This window comes from Bactrocera dorsalis, chromosome 5 (genome assembly GCF_023373825.1).
Source record: "Bactrocera dorsalis isolate Fly_Bdor chromosome 5, ASM2337382v1, whole genome shotgun sequence".
NCBI lineage: Eukaryota > Metazoa > Arthropoda > Insecta > Diptera > Tephritidae > Bactrocera > Bactrocera dorsalis.
Genome location: NC_064307.1, coordinates 74,493,904 through 74,508,120, shown reverse-complemented (window position 1 = coordinate 74,508,120; position 14,217 = coordinate 74,493,904). Strand labels below are relative to the sequence as shown.

The 14,217-nt window shown below is 37.0% G+C and overlaps 3 protein-coding genes across 16 annotated transcripts; 1 reads left to right on the top strand and 2 right to left on the bottom strand.

Annotated features, from left to right (window-relative positions):
• Positions 1-67: 67 nt before the first annotated feature.
• Positions 68-1,487, bottom strand: LOC105227397 (probable chitinase 10). Its single transcript, XM_011206720.3, has 2 exons — positions 1,235-1,487; positions 68-1,165 (listed from the first exon to the last, which is right to left on the bottom strand). Exons 1-2 carry the CDS (start codon positions 1,304-1,306, stop codon positions 383-385), a joined length of 855 nt encoding a protein of 284 aa, XP_011205022.2. The 5' UTR covers positions 1,307-1,487; the 3' UTR covers positions 68-382.
• A 247-nt stretch (positions 1,488-1,734) lies between these two features.
• Positions 1,735-6,029, bottom strand: LOC105227398 (probable chitinase 10). The gene is made up of 2 exons (XM_011206721.2): positions 3,858-6,029; positions 1,735-3,676 (listed from the first exon to the last, which is right to left on the bottom strand). Exons 1-2 carry the CDS (start codon positions 3,915-3,917, stop codon positions 2,987-2,989), a joined length of 750 nt encoding a protein of 249 aa, XP_011205023.2. The 5' UTR covers positions 3,918-6,029; the 3' UTR covers positions 1,735-2,986.
• A 135-nt stretch (positions 6,030-6,164) lies between these two features.
• LOC105227441 (uncharacterized) lies at positions 6,165-13,050 on the top strand. Of its 14 annotated transcripts, none has more exons than XM_049458020.1 (10): positions 6,165-6,312; positions 6,411-6,673; positions 6,754-7,921; positions 9,092-10,881; positions 10,944-11,114; positions 11,182-11,352; positions 11,431-11,766; positions 11,839-12,006; positions 12,076-12,249; positions 12,337-13,050. In XM_049458020.1, exons 1-10 carry the CDS (start codon positions 6,306-6,308, stop codon positions 12,826-12,828), a joined length of 4,740 nt encoding a protein of 1,579 aa, XP_049313977.1. In that variant the 5' UTR covers positions 6,165-6,305; the 3' UTR covers positions 12,829-13,050. The 14 variants fall into 14 exon arrangements, with proteins under 14 accessions (XP_049313977.1, XP_049313970.1, XP_049313973.1 ...); XM_049458013.1 differs by having other exon boundaries at positions 8,390-10,881; XM_049458016.1 differs by having other exon boundaries at positions 6,754-8,038; positions 8,975-10,881.
• Positions 13,051-14,217: the final 1,167 nt, after the last annotated feature.

The following is a 14,217-nucleotide window of genomic DNA, read 5'->3' as shown; positions in this document are numbered from 1 at the left end:
ATTAGCTAACACTAGATAGAGTCAGCGTAAAAATAACAAAAAAAAAATGTTAACGAAAACAATCACACAGTGGTCGGGTGCTTTATTTACTGTACCAAATAATGTTCCCAATATTACTGAAGTTTTTCGAATATATTACGTAATGTTCAATTATAAATTATTTTAAGTACTGCTACGTAATACGTAGTGTGATGTTCTCGGTTTTTCGAAAAAAGGTAGAAATCTGGGAAAATGCTCCTCGGTCACGTTATTTTAGTAGCTAACGATTACATTAATTTAAATTTTTCATAAAAGGTTCATTTTATAATACATGGCTATTTCGCCGACATAATGATAATGGCAAATAGTAGTTTAATTGCTCCGGCCCAGATAAATCTGTTCTTCACCAATCGTGTGATTGGCATTTCGCAATGGAGGGCCATTCGCAACGCCCATTTCTTACACTGAAATGATGTCCCTCCGGACATATCAACGCCAAAGCTTGGTGATTAATACAGAAAATAAAACGGTTACAGTCATCTTGGAAAGGGAACAAAGTACCGTTTGGGCTCATTATGCATATGGTGTCCATTTTCGTACTATCGGTATTGCCTAGTTCATCTAAATTAGCTATGTCGTATTCCTTTAAATTAGTTGCTACTGTATTAATTAGTTTGATTTCCTTCTTAGTTATTTTTTTCGATTGTATACTGCATTTGGCCATTGTTGGGTCTTGACATAATCCTCTTGTTGCGTTAAAATGAAGCATTGGGGGGCACGTACGGCGATAGGGTCTTTCCAATATACACACGTAATATTGTGAGCAAGAATCTGATTTTGGTAAGAGCGTACCGGTCGGCAAGTTTTTGCAAATCGGACCAATACTCAGATCCGCAACAACTTCGGCAGGCGTTTTCGGTTTAGGTAAAGATGAACGAGTACCTTGCTTCTTTTCATTCGTTGGGGATGTTATATTTTTGATTTGTGACAAATCAAGTTGACAATTAGCTTTTAACGGATGATCACATAGTCCGGTTTGTGTATTGAAATGATAAAAGCTGCCACACGAGCTGGCTATAGCATTCCCATCGACGCAAATAAAGAAACCTGTACAGGAACCCGGCATGGGAATATTGACACCGTTGCGATTGCTGCAGATTTCCAGAAAGCCCGCATCAGTTCGTTGCTGCAAAAAAATATATATACATACATACATATATATTTGCATACATGCAGGTAGCAACTCTTAACTTACATCAAGTTTCCGAGACAAAACGGAGCTTTGCAACAATGCAAAACTTAATAAAACACCTAATAAATACCACATGTTTTCTCTCAAATAAAGGGTTGTTTATCAATATTCTTGGAGAGTCAAATTTTTAAATTTCGCGACTTTTAATATTCAAATACGAATCATCAATTGAGCTGTGTAAAATACTTTCCAATCTTTATAAGCATTCTTAGTTTCTTATCATAATGCTAAAATTGGTAATATTTGCATATACTATACTCATATCAAAACATTAAATGATACACTGCTACATCGTTTCTAATTGAAATCTTGATATAAATTTGCGATATAACGTTTTACATATTCATTCAAATATAAAACAATATGTTGGCGTATATGTGTGTAAATGTTTCCTTATAAGTCATATGTATTTGTATGTTTTTTTAGATATAAAATTTAGCAAAGAATGTGTTGCGAATATAGGAACAAATTATAATACTCCTCTTGTGGGAAGTTACATAACATTAATACATATTTATAAGCTAAGTCGTAACCAAAATTGGTATGAGGTTGAGGGCGTGTTTAACATCTGGTCGTTTGATAGTTCGTGTGGTGTCTAGAATAATAAAAAAAACCAAGTCAAAGTTCTGACTACAGTTCCATGAATATTCGGTTAGAAGTGAAGTAGCTCATTCGTTGCCATATACACATCCAGGTCCTTCTTTTGAAGGATAAAATCAAAATGTATATTTAAGGTAAAAAAAGCTCGGCCAAAAAACATCTTAGAAAAAATATTTTCAAATAACTGTATGTAAGAGAATGTATGTATGTAAGAATATGCGTGTATATGCTGAGTAATTTAAAGCAATCAAGTATTGTTCACAAATAATCTGATAATAGCGATAAATTTACAACCAAAACTACATATTTGGGAATGATTACTTTTCCATATATTGCTGATATTGGGATGGTGTGTACGTGCTTTTAATAGGAGACGAAAACGCAAAATATCAATATACTCAGAACTCGTACTAATATTTCGAGGTTTACTTGTTCCACGCATTGCCAGATGATTTTTTTGAACTCAAATCGGCATTATATGGAATGCAGACGTAGATGATGTCCGAACTTGTCTACATTCTGTATAAGGACTTTATTATACACAAGAGAGTCTTTTTGCAGTGTTAGGCTATTTTTTACTATTTCTAAAAGCACTTTAAATCAAGTCTTCTTAAGCATATAATTACATTTTTTTGATCGATTTCGTACTTTCCTCTAAGGAAAGGTGGAGGATATGGTCCTGTTCTTGGGCAACACAATGCTAATTGAACCGCATTTGTAACCTGATGATTCACTTTTTCCTATCTGTGAGTGCTCCAGAGTGGTTAAAAGGGAGTAGGAGATCAGAGGTAGCATGTGAGGATCATCAATTCAGATATTGCTTCGTTCTACTTACGCTTTATTTATGACGCCAATTAACATCGGATGCCCATACCCATCACACTTTACACGCCCACTGAACATTTTTAATTATATCGATATTGATATGAAGGCTGAATGCGGATAACCTTTTATAAGGTAAAATTTTTCATGATCAGTCGTATAAATTTCCCATTTAATATAACGTTGTGCATGTCGGAAACAAACCAAAAATATCAAGGACTCAGCTCATGTTACGAATACATAGATACAAATGAAGAAGAATATTTATTAAAATATGCATTTATAGACAAGAAAAAAATGAATGCAGAGGCTCAAACATATTTAGGAATAATCCTATTTGCAGTAACGATCACAGGCCATTACCTCTGAGTTCCAGAAAAGACCGTTCCCACAGGTTTGGACCGTTGCAAAGCCATCGCATTGTATAAATTTATGACAGTCAAAAGGATGTCTTACGTAATCAACTCCGGGTGTATTGCATAGAGGTAAGAAATTGGTGGTATCAGTGTCATATTCTGGATTATATGAAGGTGGCCCTCGATCCCCTTGTGCTGCTGTTGGAGGAGTTGCAGCGGTCGGTATGGAATTATCAATATATGGAGGAAGTGTCCATATCTGTGGCGAATTTTTGCAGTCCCCATTTTGTGGTAAATCGCATCGCTCTAGCAAAGAATTCCAATACATGTAAGAAGGACAACGCATTGAGATGCACTTGTAGAACTTGTTGCAGTCTGCAGAGTCTGATGTGAAAAAAGATTTTTCCAATGTGGGATATGCGCTGCTTTCGGTTGGATTTGTTGGATATGTCGAATCAGGAATGCTAGTGGAACATTTTGTAACTGAGGGAAAATCACAGCGATATGTCAGAATATTCCATTGAAGTCCATTCTCGCATAACATTGCGTAAGCATATCTATTTTTGCAAGTGTAGTATTTTCTGCAGTTGGTTGGGTGGGGCAATTGTACAGGATGCATTGGATCGTCAATCAATGGGCAATCGGGATGTTTTATCGGTTGTTCAACCTGAAATTCGATACAAAGTTATTATATATATATTTGAACTAAATCTTTTTAACTATATATTATAAAATGAGGATTGTAACCAAGCTTTTTTACTTCTTTTTACTTCTTTCGATCACATACATATGTGCAAATATAATCAGGAACTAATTTTATAAATATAAGTATTTACATACATACATACCATTTCATTAAGAGCAACAGTTAATCCGATCCATAACCAAAAAAACGTCAGCAGCTGCATGTTTAACTGAAACACTGTACAAAATAATATTTTCTTGACCGTATTTTAACAAATTTGCCAATTGACTTAATGTTCTTTGGTGTCGTCGCAAGTGCTACTAATGATTATCTTATAATCTTCTGCATTTATATAAATGTGGCTGGCATTTTAAATGGAAGGGTTCGATAATATCTATATGCTATATTCTTGTGCTATGTAAACACATACTTCAGTTTTGTTTAACCAATGTAGGGAATGCATTGTGAAATATTTGTAACTGATAAACGATGAGAGTAACCTTGATGTATATAAATAATGTTGTTGCCTTCAACCCGTATATATCTATGTATTGTATTCTAAGAAAATGCTTCAAAGACCAGAATTCGTATATTTGTCGTAGCTGTTACAGACGAATTCGAGGTTTGAAATAGGAATTTCAGAGCTTGAAATCTGAAGCAGTCGAGTTTGAACGTTATTCAACATTGACATTAATTCGCATACTTTGCTACTGTTAACCTATCTTTTAGCATTGAAATTATTGCTCCATAATCATCAGGATCGAAATTAAAAGAATAAAGACAGAGGCTTATGTATGTGTGTGTAGTCAGAAGCAAATATTGAGTTCTTTGCTTTCAATGTTTCTCTCTAATAACTGGTGACTGTTGCTGGGAGAAGCCTATAAAGATGAGAGTTTCCCTACATTTAGCTTCGCCTTGCCGCGTTCCGGTTCGATGTGAACGTACTCACACAAGCGCATCGAGCTTTTCTGTCAAATGAAATGCCTGACGCAAAGCGAAACAAAAGTTCTATGTGTATCAGTCATAAGAATCGATACCGACGTCAAATATGTTGTCTGATATCGGTTCACATCGGTGGGACTCCAAATATTATATTATATATGCAAATGAATTCTACAACAAACGCTCACAAAAGATATAATGGTTATTTGAAAAAAATTAATTCAAAATTATTTTTTTGCCAATATTAAATGAACACTGTTATAATACCTTTGTGAAAAATTGCTCTCTTGTATAAAATCGGATCCAAAAGCTATTTTCTATACCCATCGCCTAAAATTATGCAAAATAATATCTTTCGATATTAAATTCAACTGAAAGCCAGTTATTTCGTTCATTAATTTTATCCAGAATCAAAAAAATTGCGTCTCTTCTCAAACCTGACTTTTAACATTCTGCCTCTCAAATATCTGAGAACTTTCAGATTTTATGGAAAATCATGTTTTTAATCGACGTTTCAAATGCATTGTGTACGCGTAACTACAACTTAGTGCATCGTGGTGTCAAATTAATATAATAGAGTAAATTTTTAACCTTATAACGTATTTGTAATACAATATGTGTAGCAAAGGTAGAAGCAAATATTTGGTCCATTGATTTTGTGTTATATGTAGATATCAAATTGAAACCTACTATACTTTCTCGAAGCAAAGTTTTTGACCAAACTCTGTTATAGTAAAACATATTACTTTCAATAGAATCGTCACCAACACATAGCTCTTGGATATAATTGGGTATAGTGTTTTTGCCAAATATCTTTAAGAAATGTTTTTGTAAAAGGTTATTATTTGTTGTAATATGTTCGATCGTATTTGAAAATATCTTTTTACACATCAATTGTTATTGAAACATTATTATCTTATACTAAAATTAAAAAAAAAATTATATATGTACATATATTTTTACGTCCTCCCTTCATAGACCACTTTTATAGCCTTTCAGTTAGAAATCTTCTTCAATAAATCTTCATATACTCATAGCATAATATGGTACAATACTTTCCTTATGGAAAGATCTGAGGTGAAATTCGTCGCTTTACCTTTGCGGCTAATCGCGAACTCATCCCGGATTTGCAGCATGTCTTGCAGGATCACCTTCGACTGTCACACATCTCTCTTTTTGTCTTGCAGTCAATAGTTACATCTAGTTGAAGGTGTCAATGTCAATAGCAAACGTGCATGAGAATAATTCATTCATAATCACGTCATGATAACGATATCGATGCAATCAATGGCAATGAAGTAAAAACATCAATAACTTATAAAGGTGTGGCCTATTACGTTGGTATTCTACCTGATGCTCTCTCTGTTCATTTCTCTGAAAAATGCTAAAAAACTTAAAAATCAATTAAGAAACATTTGTATGAACACGATCTAGAATTAGATAAAATTTTAAACAAGTAAAATTACTGTAGTAACAAGTTGTAAATAAATTGTATTGAAGTGTCAATTTATAAGCGAAATTTAGGTATAAATTGGTCTAAAATTTAATAAAACGACGACAGAGTCTTATTTAAGCAAGTGACTCGGATCTATTGTTATAAGTATTTTTAAAAACTAGTCAGAGGACATTAAAAATTGTAACTAAAAAAATTTCACCAGCTACACATAGAATGAACGGTAAGTCAAACTACTGTTCCTTAAGTTAACTATATGTAATTTGTTAATAGGAATATTCACATGTATTAATACCAAAATAACAAATTTGAACTTCGTAGTTACTCTCACCGCTGTGGTTTTATTGACCACAGCTGCACTTTGTTATGCAGCTGATGCAGAGTGTAAGTACCGTAAGTCTCGTAAGTTGGCACTTCACTGGCCGGATCCTACTGATTGCACTCGCTACTATCGTTGTACGAATAGGAGTATAAAAAGAGAAGTAGTTTGCGCCGAAGGCAAGGTATATAATTCGAAGACAGGAAAATGCTCAAATAACATCGAGGGTCTTTGCAAATTGACACTAGCCATGCCTTTAGATGCGGTAAGTTTTTCAAAATTTCCTCTTTTAAATAAAACTATAATCACACTGCCCTTAACCTGCACGTTTATATACATTTTTAGAATATTAACGTATGTGCTAATGAAACCTCTGGTGTTTATCTTGATCAACCTGGATACTGTCGTAATTTCTATATTTGCAACCAAAATGAAGCTTATCCTCAAGTTTGCGATGCTGGAAGTCGCTTCAATTCTACGACTAGAACATGCATACCAGACACTGACTCTGAATGTTGGCAAAATAAGTGTATTGGTGAAAATAATGGCACCTATTTGCCTAATGAATCTTCTTGTTCTTCATTTTATGTATGTGCTGCGGGCGAAACAATCGAACAAGAGTGCGGTAGTGGCAGCTATTTTAATAGTTCCAAAAGGATTTGTCTGCCTGATCCAGATGGACAGTTTTGTTGGGAAAACTTATGCGTAGGCAAAAAAGATGGAGAGTTTGTGCAAAATGTAAAAGATTGCTACAGTTATTACATCTGTGTTTCGGCAAAACCAATCCAGCAATATTGTCCAGAAGGCAGCTATTTCAATTCGACTGAAAACAGTTGCTTACCAGGCGAGTGTTCACCAGTTACAACCGAGTGTCCAACTACCGAGACAACAGAATCAACGACAGAATGCATTAGCGAAAGCACTGAATCCACGCCATCAACAGAATGTACTGATGCTACAACACCTACTACTGAGACAACAGAATCAACGACTGAATGTACCAGCGAAAGCACTGAATCCAAGTCATCAACAGAATGTACTGAAGTTACAACACCTGCTACTGAGTCAACAGAATCAACGACTGAATGCATTAGCGAAAGCACTGAATCCACGTCATCAACAGAATGTACTGAAGTTACAACATCTACTACTGAGACAACAGAATCAACGACTGAATGTACCAGCGAAAGCACTGAATCCACGCCATCAACAGAATGTACTGAAGTTACTACACATGCTACGGAAGCAACTTGCGATTGTCCTGGTGGTTATAAGGAAGGTGAATTGATACCGTTCCCTAACTACCCCGAGAATTGCGACAAATATTATGAATGTTCGAACGGAAAACTTGAGGAGAAGGAATGCGGCGAAGGAAATGGCTTCAATAGCACCTTAGGTGTTTGTGAACCCGATGTTGACCATATCTGTTGGCCAGTCGTGACTACTGAATGTTCCGAAGTTACGACACCTGCTACAGAAGCAACTTGCGATTGTCCTGGTGGTTATAAGGAAGGTGAATTGATACCGTTCCCAAACTACCCCGAGAATTGTGACAAATATTATGAATGTTCGAACGGAAAACTTGAGGAGAAGGAATGCGGCGAAGGAAATGGCTTCAATAGCACCTTAGGTGTTTGTGAACCCGATGTTGACCATATCTGTTGGCCAGTCGTGACTACTGAATGTTCCGAAGTTACGACACCTGCTACAGAAGCAACTTGCGATTGTCCTGGTGGTTATAAGGAAGGTGAATTGATACCGTTCCCTAACTACCCCGAGAATTGTGACAAATATTACGAATGTTCGAACGGAAAACTGGTGGAGAAGGAATGCGGCGAAGGAAATAGCTTCAATAGCACCTTAGGTGTTTGTGAACCCGATGTTGACCATATCTGTTGGCCAATCGTGACTACTGAATGTTCCGAAGTTACGACACCTGCTACAGAAGCAACTTGCGATTGTCCTGGTGGTTATAAGGAAGGTGAATTGATACCGTTCCCAAACTACCCCGAGAATTGTGACAAATATTACGAATGTTCGAACGGAAAACTGGTGGAGAAGGAATGCGGCGAAGGAAATAGCTTCAATAGCACCTTAGGTGTTTGTGAACCCGATGTTGACCATATCTGTTGGCCAGTCGTGACTACTGAATGTTCCGAAGTTACGACACCTGCTACAGAAGCAACTTGCGATTGTCCTGGTGGTTATAAGGAAGGTGAATTGATACCGTTCCCAAACTACCCCGAGAATTGTGACAAATATTACGAATGTTCGAACGGAAAACTGGTGGAGAAGGAATGCGGCGAAGGAAATAGCTTCAATAGCACCTTAGGTGTTTGTGAACCCGATGTTGACCATATCTGTTGGCCAGTCGTGACTACTGAATGTTCCGAAGTTACGACACCTGCTACAGAAGCAACTTGCGATTGTCCTGGTGGTTATAAGGAAGGTGAATTGATACCGTTTCCAAACTACCCCGAGAATTGTGATAAATATTATGAATGTTCGAACGGAAAACTTGAGGAGAAGGAATGCGGCGAAGGAAATGGCTTCAATAGCACCTTAGGTGTTTGTGAACCTGATGTTGACCATATCTGTTGGCCAGTCGTGACTACTGAATGTTCCGAAGTTACGACACCTGCTACAGAAGCAACTTGCGATTGTCCTGGTGGTTATAAGGAAGGTGAATTGATACCGTTCCCTAACTACCCCGAGAATTGTGACAAATATTATGAATGTTTGAACGGAAAACTTGAGGAGAAGGAATGCGGCGAAGGAAATGGCTTCAATAGCACCTTAGGTGTTTGTGAACCTGATGTTGACCATATCTGTTGGCCAGTCGTGACTACTGAATGTTCCGAAGTTACGACACCTGCTACAGAAGCAACTTGCGATTGTCCTGGTGGTTATAAGGAAGGTGAATTGATACCGTTCCCTAACTACCCCGAGAATTGTGACAAATATTATGAATGTTCGAACGGAAAACTGGTGGAGAAGGAATGCGGCGAAGGAAATCGCTTCAATAGCACCTTAGGTGTTTGTCAACCTGATATCGAAAATGTATGTTCACGGATAAATTGTGATGCTCGAAGCTATAATGTAATTGGACGAAGAAATAGGCGAAGTGTGGACAGATCTCCGATTGACACATTCGATGCTCCATTGTGTTTGGGTTTATACGCCGAGGGGGAGATAATTGGAGATTCTTCAAACTGTAGGAGGTATCAAATTTGTGTTAATGGTGAAATGATATCCGAAGATTGCGGCTTCGGAAATTATTTTAACTCAAATACTTTAACATGTAACATTGATATTCAGCAAGTTTGTATTGGCAATAACGAGAATGTCAATGAATACCTTAGTACCAAAAAAAGTGAAGAAATAACTGATACCATCTCCAACATTGGGGTAGAAGATTGCAGCTGCCCTGGTGGTTACAAAGAGGGTGAATTGTTACCATTCCCCAACTATCCGGAAAATTGCGATAAATATTACATCTGCACCGACGGTAGGCTTCAAGAGCGGGAGTGCGGAGAGGGCAATTATTTTGACAGTCAACTCGGAGTATGTGTACCTGATGTCGATAATAAATGTTGGCCAGCAGAAACGAATTGTACTTGTCCCGGTGGATATAAAGAGGGTGAATTGTTACCATTCCCCAACTATCCGGAAAATTGCGATAAATATTACATCTGCACCGACGGTAGGCTTCAAGAGCGTGAGTGCGGAGAGGGCAATTATTTTGACAGTCAACTCGGAGTATGTGTACCTGATGTCGATAATAAATGTTGGCCAGCAGAAACGAATTGTACTTGTCCCGGTGGATATAAAGAGGGCGAATTGTTACCATTCCCCAACTATCCGGAAAATTGCGATAAATATTACATCTGCACCGACGGTAGGCTTCAAGAGCGGGAGTGCGGAGAGGGCAATTATTTTGACAGTCAACTCGGGGTATGTGTACCTGATGTCGATAATACTTGCTGGCCAAATGTGTGCTATGGTCAAATTGACGGCACCTATGTACCTGATTCGACAAATTGTACTTCATTTTATCTTTGCCAAGACGGTAAAGGAGAGATATATAACTGTCCACCTGAGAAGTGGTTTAACCCAGTTGATAAAATTTGTATGCCAGACTTTAATGCAACGTGCATAAATCCTTGTAAAGATACAACAGGAATTACATTCTTACCTAATCCTGATTGTTCTAAGTATTTCCTTTGTAATGACTGCAAACCATATGTTGAGACATGTCCCGAAGGTGGATTTGATATAACCTTGAATAAATGTCATGCAGATGCTGTTTGTGAAGCTACTTTGTGTGTAGGTAAAAGTGATGGAACAACATACCCTTTTGTAGGCAACGACACCAAATTCTACTTATGCATGGGAGGCGTAGCTCAGATAAGAGAATGTAAATCCGGACAAATTTTCAATAAAGATGTGGGAGTTTGCTTGGAAGAGCCTAGCGTGAGTAGAGAAGAGCAATGTTGAGCATTTTATTTACGTACTCGAAATATTTTTCCTTTCAGTCACAATGTAATCAAACCGAATGCCAGTCCACTAACCCAGAAGAGAATGCATTTGCACCCTTAACAAACACTGATAACACCGCATTCTGTTTATGTCGAGGTGATTCAGCGTTCCTACATCACTGTGCAGATAATTACACTTTCCGAGCAGACCTCGGAATATGCTATTCGGTAAGAAAAATGATCGGATGATTCTGATATCCCACATGTCATGCTAAAAACTTTTTTTCATTTTAAGAATGCACCTTGTGATCCGGAGTTATGTGATTCCTTCCCAGAAAATACGCGCTCGCAAAATCGTAACAATTCACACAGTTTCTGTTTATGTGTCAGTAAGCAACAAGTTATTGTTGATTGCCCGAACAATCAAACATACAATGCAGTCACCCAAACTTGCCAAGTGCTTGATGTTAGTGAAATGCGTCATAATATTTAAAAGCATTAATGGTGAAATATTTTACTACTCTTTTAATTTATGTATATATAGGAAAGATGTTCTTCCACATTTTGCCTTACGGCTCCGGAGTATAGCACTTTCCCAGCATTGAATAATGATACAGATGGTTTCTGCGAATGCATTAGTTCCGGCACCACATATAAGTTGTGCGGAAACGATAAGAAATACAATGCGGAAAAAGGAATATGTCTTCCAGAAATTGGGGATGATTGCAGTAGTTCACTTTGTTCAGGAAATGCTGGATTGATATTTGGTGCTGCAAGTGATCCTCACTCTTTCTGTTACTGTATCAACGATGGATTAGCAATTAAGCAGAATTGCCCAAATTCTGAGATATTCAATGAGACTTTGTTAATATGTCAGGCGGTAAGATCTGATACATAATTTATGCACTAATTATTATAGTTCATTTCCCATTTCTCCTGGCATGTCTAATAGGTGGGTTGTGATGGCGAAATTTGTTTGACGAATCCATCCGGCGCGTTTCCAGCTTTAAATGAACCATATGCTTTTTGTGTCTGTGGAAGTTCAGATCCAAGCTCAGTAACTAAACACGATTGTGCGAATGGAACTCGTTTCGATCCATACTACTTATTCTGTAAAGAGGTATGAATTTAATGTCTAATGATAACCGGTTGGATGACTATTACTTTATAAAATATACTTTATGTTTAGGATCCTTGCGACAAGAGCTTTTGTTCCAATTCATCCAATAATGGCATCCCATATCCAGCAAATAATTACCAATACGGATATTGCGTGTGTAAGAGTGGAATACCCGAGTTGGTTTCTTGTTCTGACGGAAACCTGTTTAATCCTGTTTCCAGACAGTGTGAATCCTCAAGCACTGTAAGTAGTTATTTCGAACTAATTAGTCTGTATTTTTCTAGTAGAGGAACACAAATACTATAATGCATTTGGTTTTCAATTATCCAGGTGGAGTGCGATGTAGCTCAATGTGCTAATACGACATCAGAATACCCTTTTGCCATTGCAGCTAAAAACGATACACATGGATTTTGTTACTGCTTTTCTTCGACCGAAGTTGAATTCTTCTTGTGTCCAGATAATGCTTTATTTGACCCGATTAGCGAGATTTGTAATATAAGCTGTACAAAGAGCGCGAAATTATTAGAACTAAATCAAGGAATCTCCACCGTGAGCTGCCTAGGTACTTACGACGAAGGGGAATACGTCCCACATCGTACTAACAATCAACTGTTCTATGTATGCTATAATGCAAAGCTTCTGGAGGGCGATTGTGGTGCAGGAAATATCTTCGACCAAGATAGTCTAACTTGTCAGCCTTTGGACAAAAGGGTTATGCACCAAAATAAAAGTATAATGCGCATGGGAGAGATTCCAGAAAATAATGTAAGAACTCTGACGATTTTGAAAAATTACCTAAAAAAATTCCCATACTTCTAAAGTTGTCAATAAGACTCGCCTCTTTAAAAACATGATTGCTAAATACTACAATTTAAGCAAATATACTTGAATAATTAATAAAACACTTATATCTAAAGCTATATAAAATAATAGTATAGAAATTCCGCTTGCTTCATATTCATTAAATCTTTTAACTACACGTACGTACAGTTATCTCTCCAGTAGGTAAATAAAAGTGCTGTTACATAATGATATTTTAAATTTTGGCAGTTTTATTCCTGAACTATGTACAAATATACTTCCCAAAGAAAACAATATGATCATTAAACAAAACAATGTGAATATGCATAGATAGAAACATGAATCTTGAAAGCAGTGGAATCCTGAGTAAAAGGATATGCAAATACAGAAGTAGTGATATTGAATAAATTGAAGCTTTCTTGATGTGTTGTGTGCTGTTGCATTTTAAACTAGAAGCAAATCAATTTTTTCAGAGGCCAGTCTTGTTTTGGGAAATATTAAAAAGCAGAATTCGTATTAACAAATATTTCTTCACCTTAGAAATGGTGTATTGAAAACGAAAAAAGATCCGTGTTATTCAACTGTTCGCAATATGAAGTATGCATAGATGGTGATTGGACTCGACTGAGCTGTCCTGATAGACAAATTTTCAGTAATGAAGAGCGTGGGTGTATTGAACTTCGCGATGACATGATCTGCATTTATGGTCGTGTTACAAGTTTTCCAAATTGTAGTACTTCAATGGAGTTACATACAGTTCCGGGAAAGGATGCTAACTGCACCCAATACTACCGCTGTAATCATGGTAAATGGCGCTTGAAGAATTGTCCGAAACAACATTTTTACTCAAAGCGTTTAAACACTTGCATACCAAGTTCGCACGACGATGTTTGTACGGCTGAAAATGAACTGAACATTGACATTATACCGGTACAGGAATTCGATTGTCGCCACATGGAAGTGCGTTATTATGAGTCTAATTGTGCAATGTACCTTATGTGTTTGGACGGTAAATGGTGGCATCATTATTGTCCACTTGGTATGTACTATAACCGTATATATAACTACTGCATGCCCGACTTGGATGGTCGTTGTTCTATTACTACTAGGCCATTAATTTCTGTATATTCAGAAGAGGAATATTCTAAACAGTCTTGTATTTTCGAAGGTGCCCTTAGGCCATCTGCTTTGGCTTGCGATTGCTATTATGTATGCCAAGGAAGTTTTTGGAAATTGAAAATTTGTCCGTTTCAGCAGTATTTCAACCTTACCAAAAGTATATGTTTACCCGATATAGAAAATATTTGCTTGCAACGATATAAACCTACGTGCAGTGAGGGCGAGCGACGCGAGTTTCCATTTAATTGTACGTCCTATGAGCAATGCGTTCACGGAGAATGGCAAAAA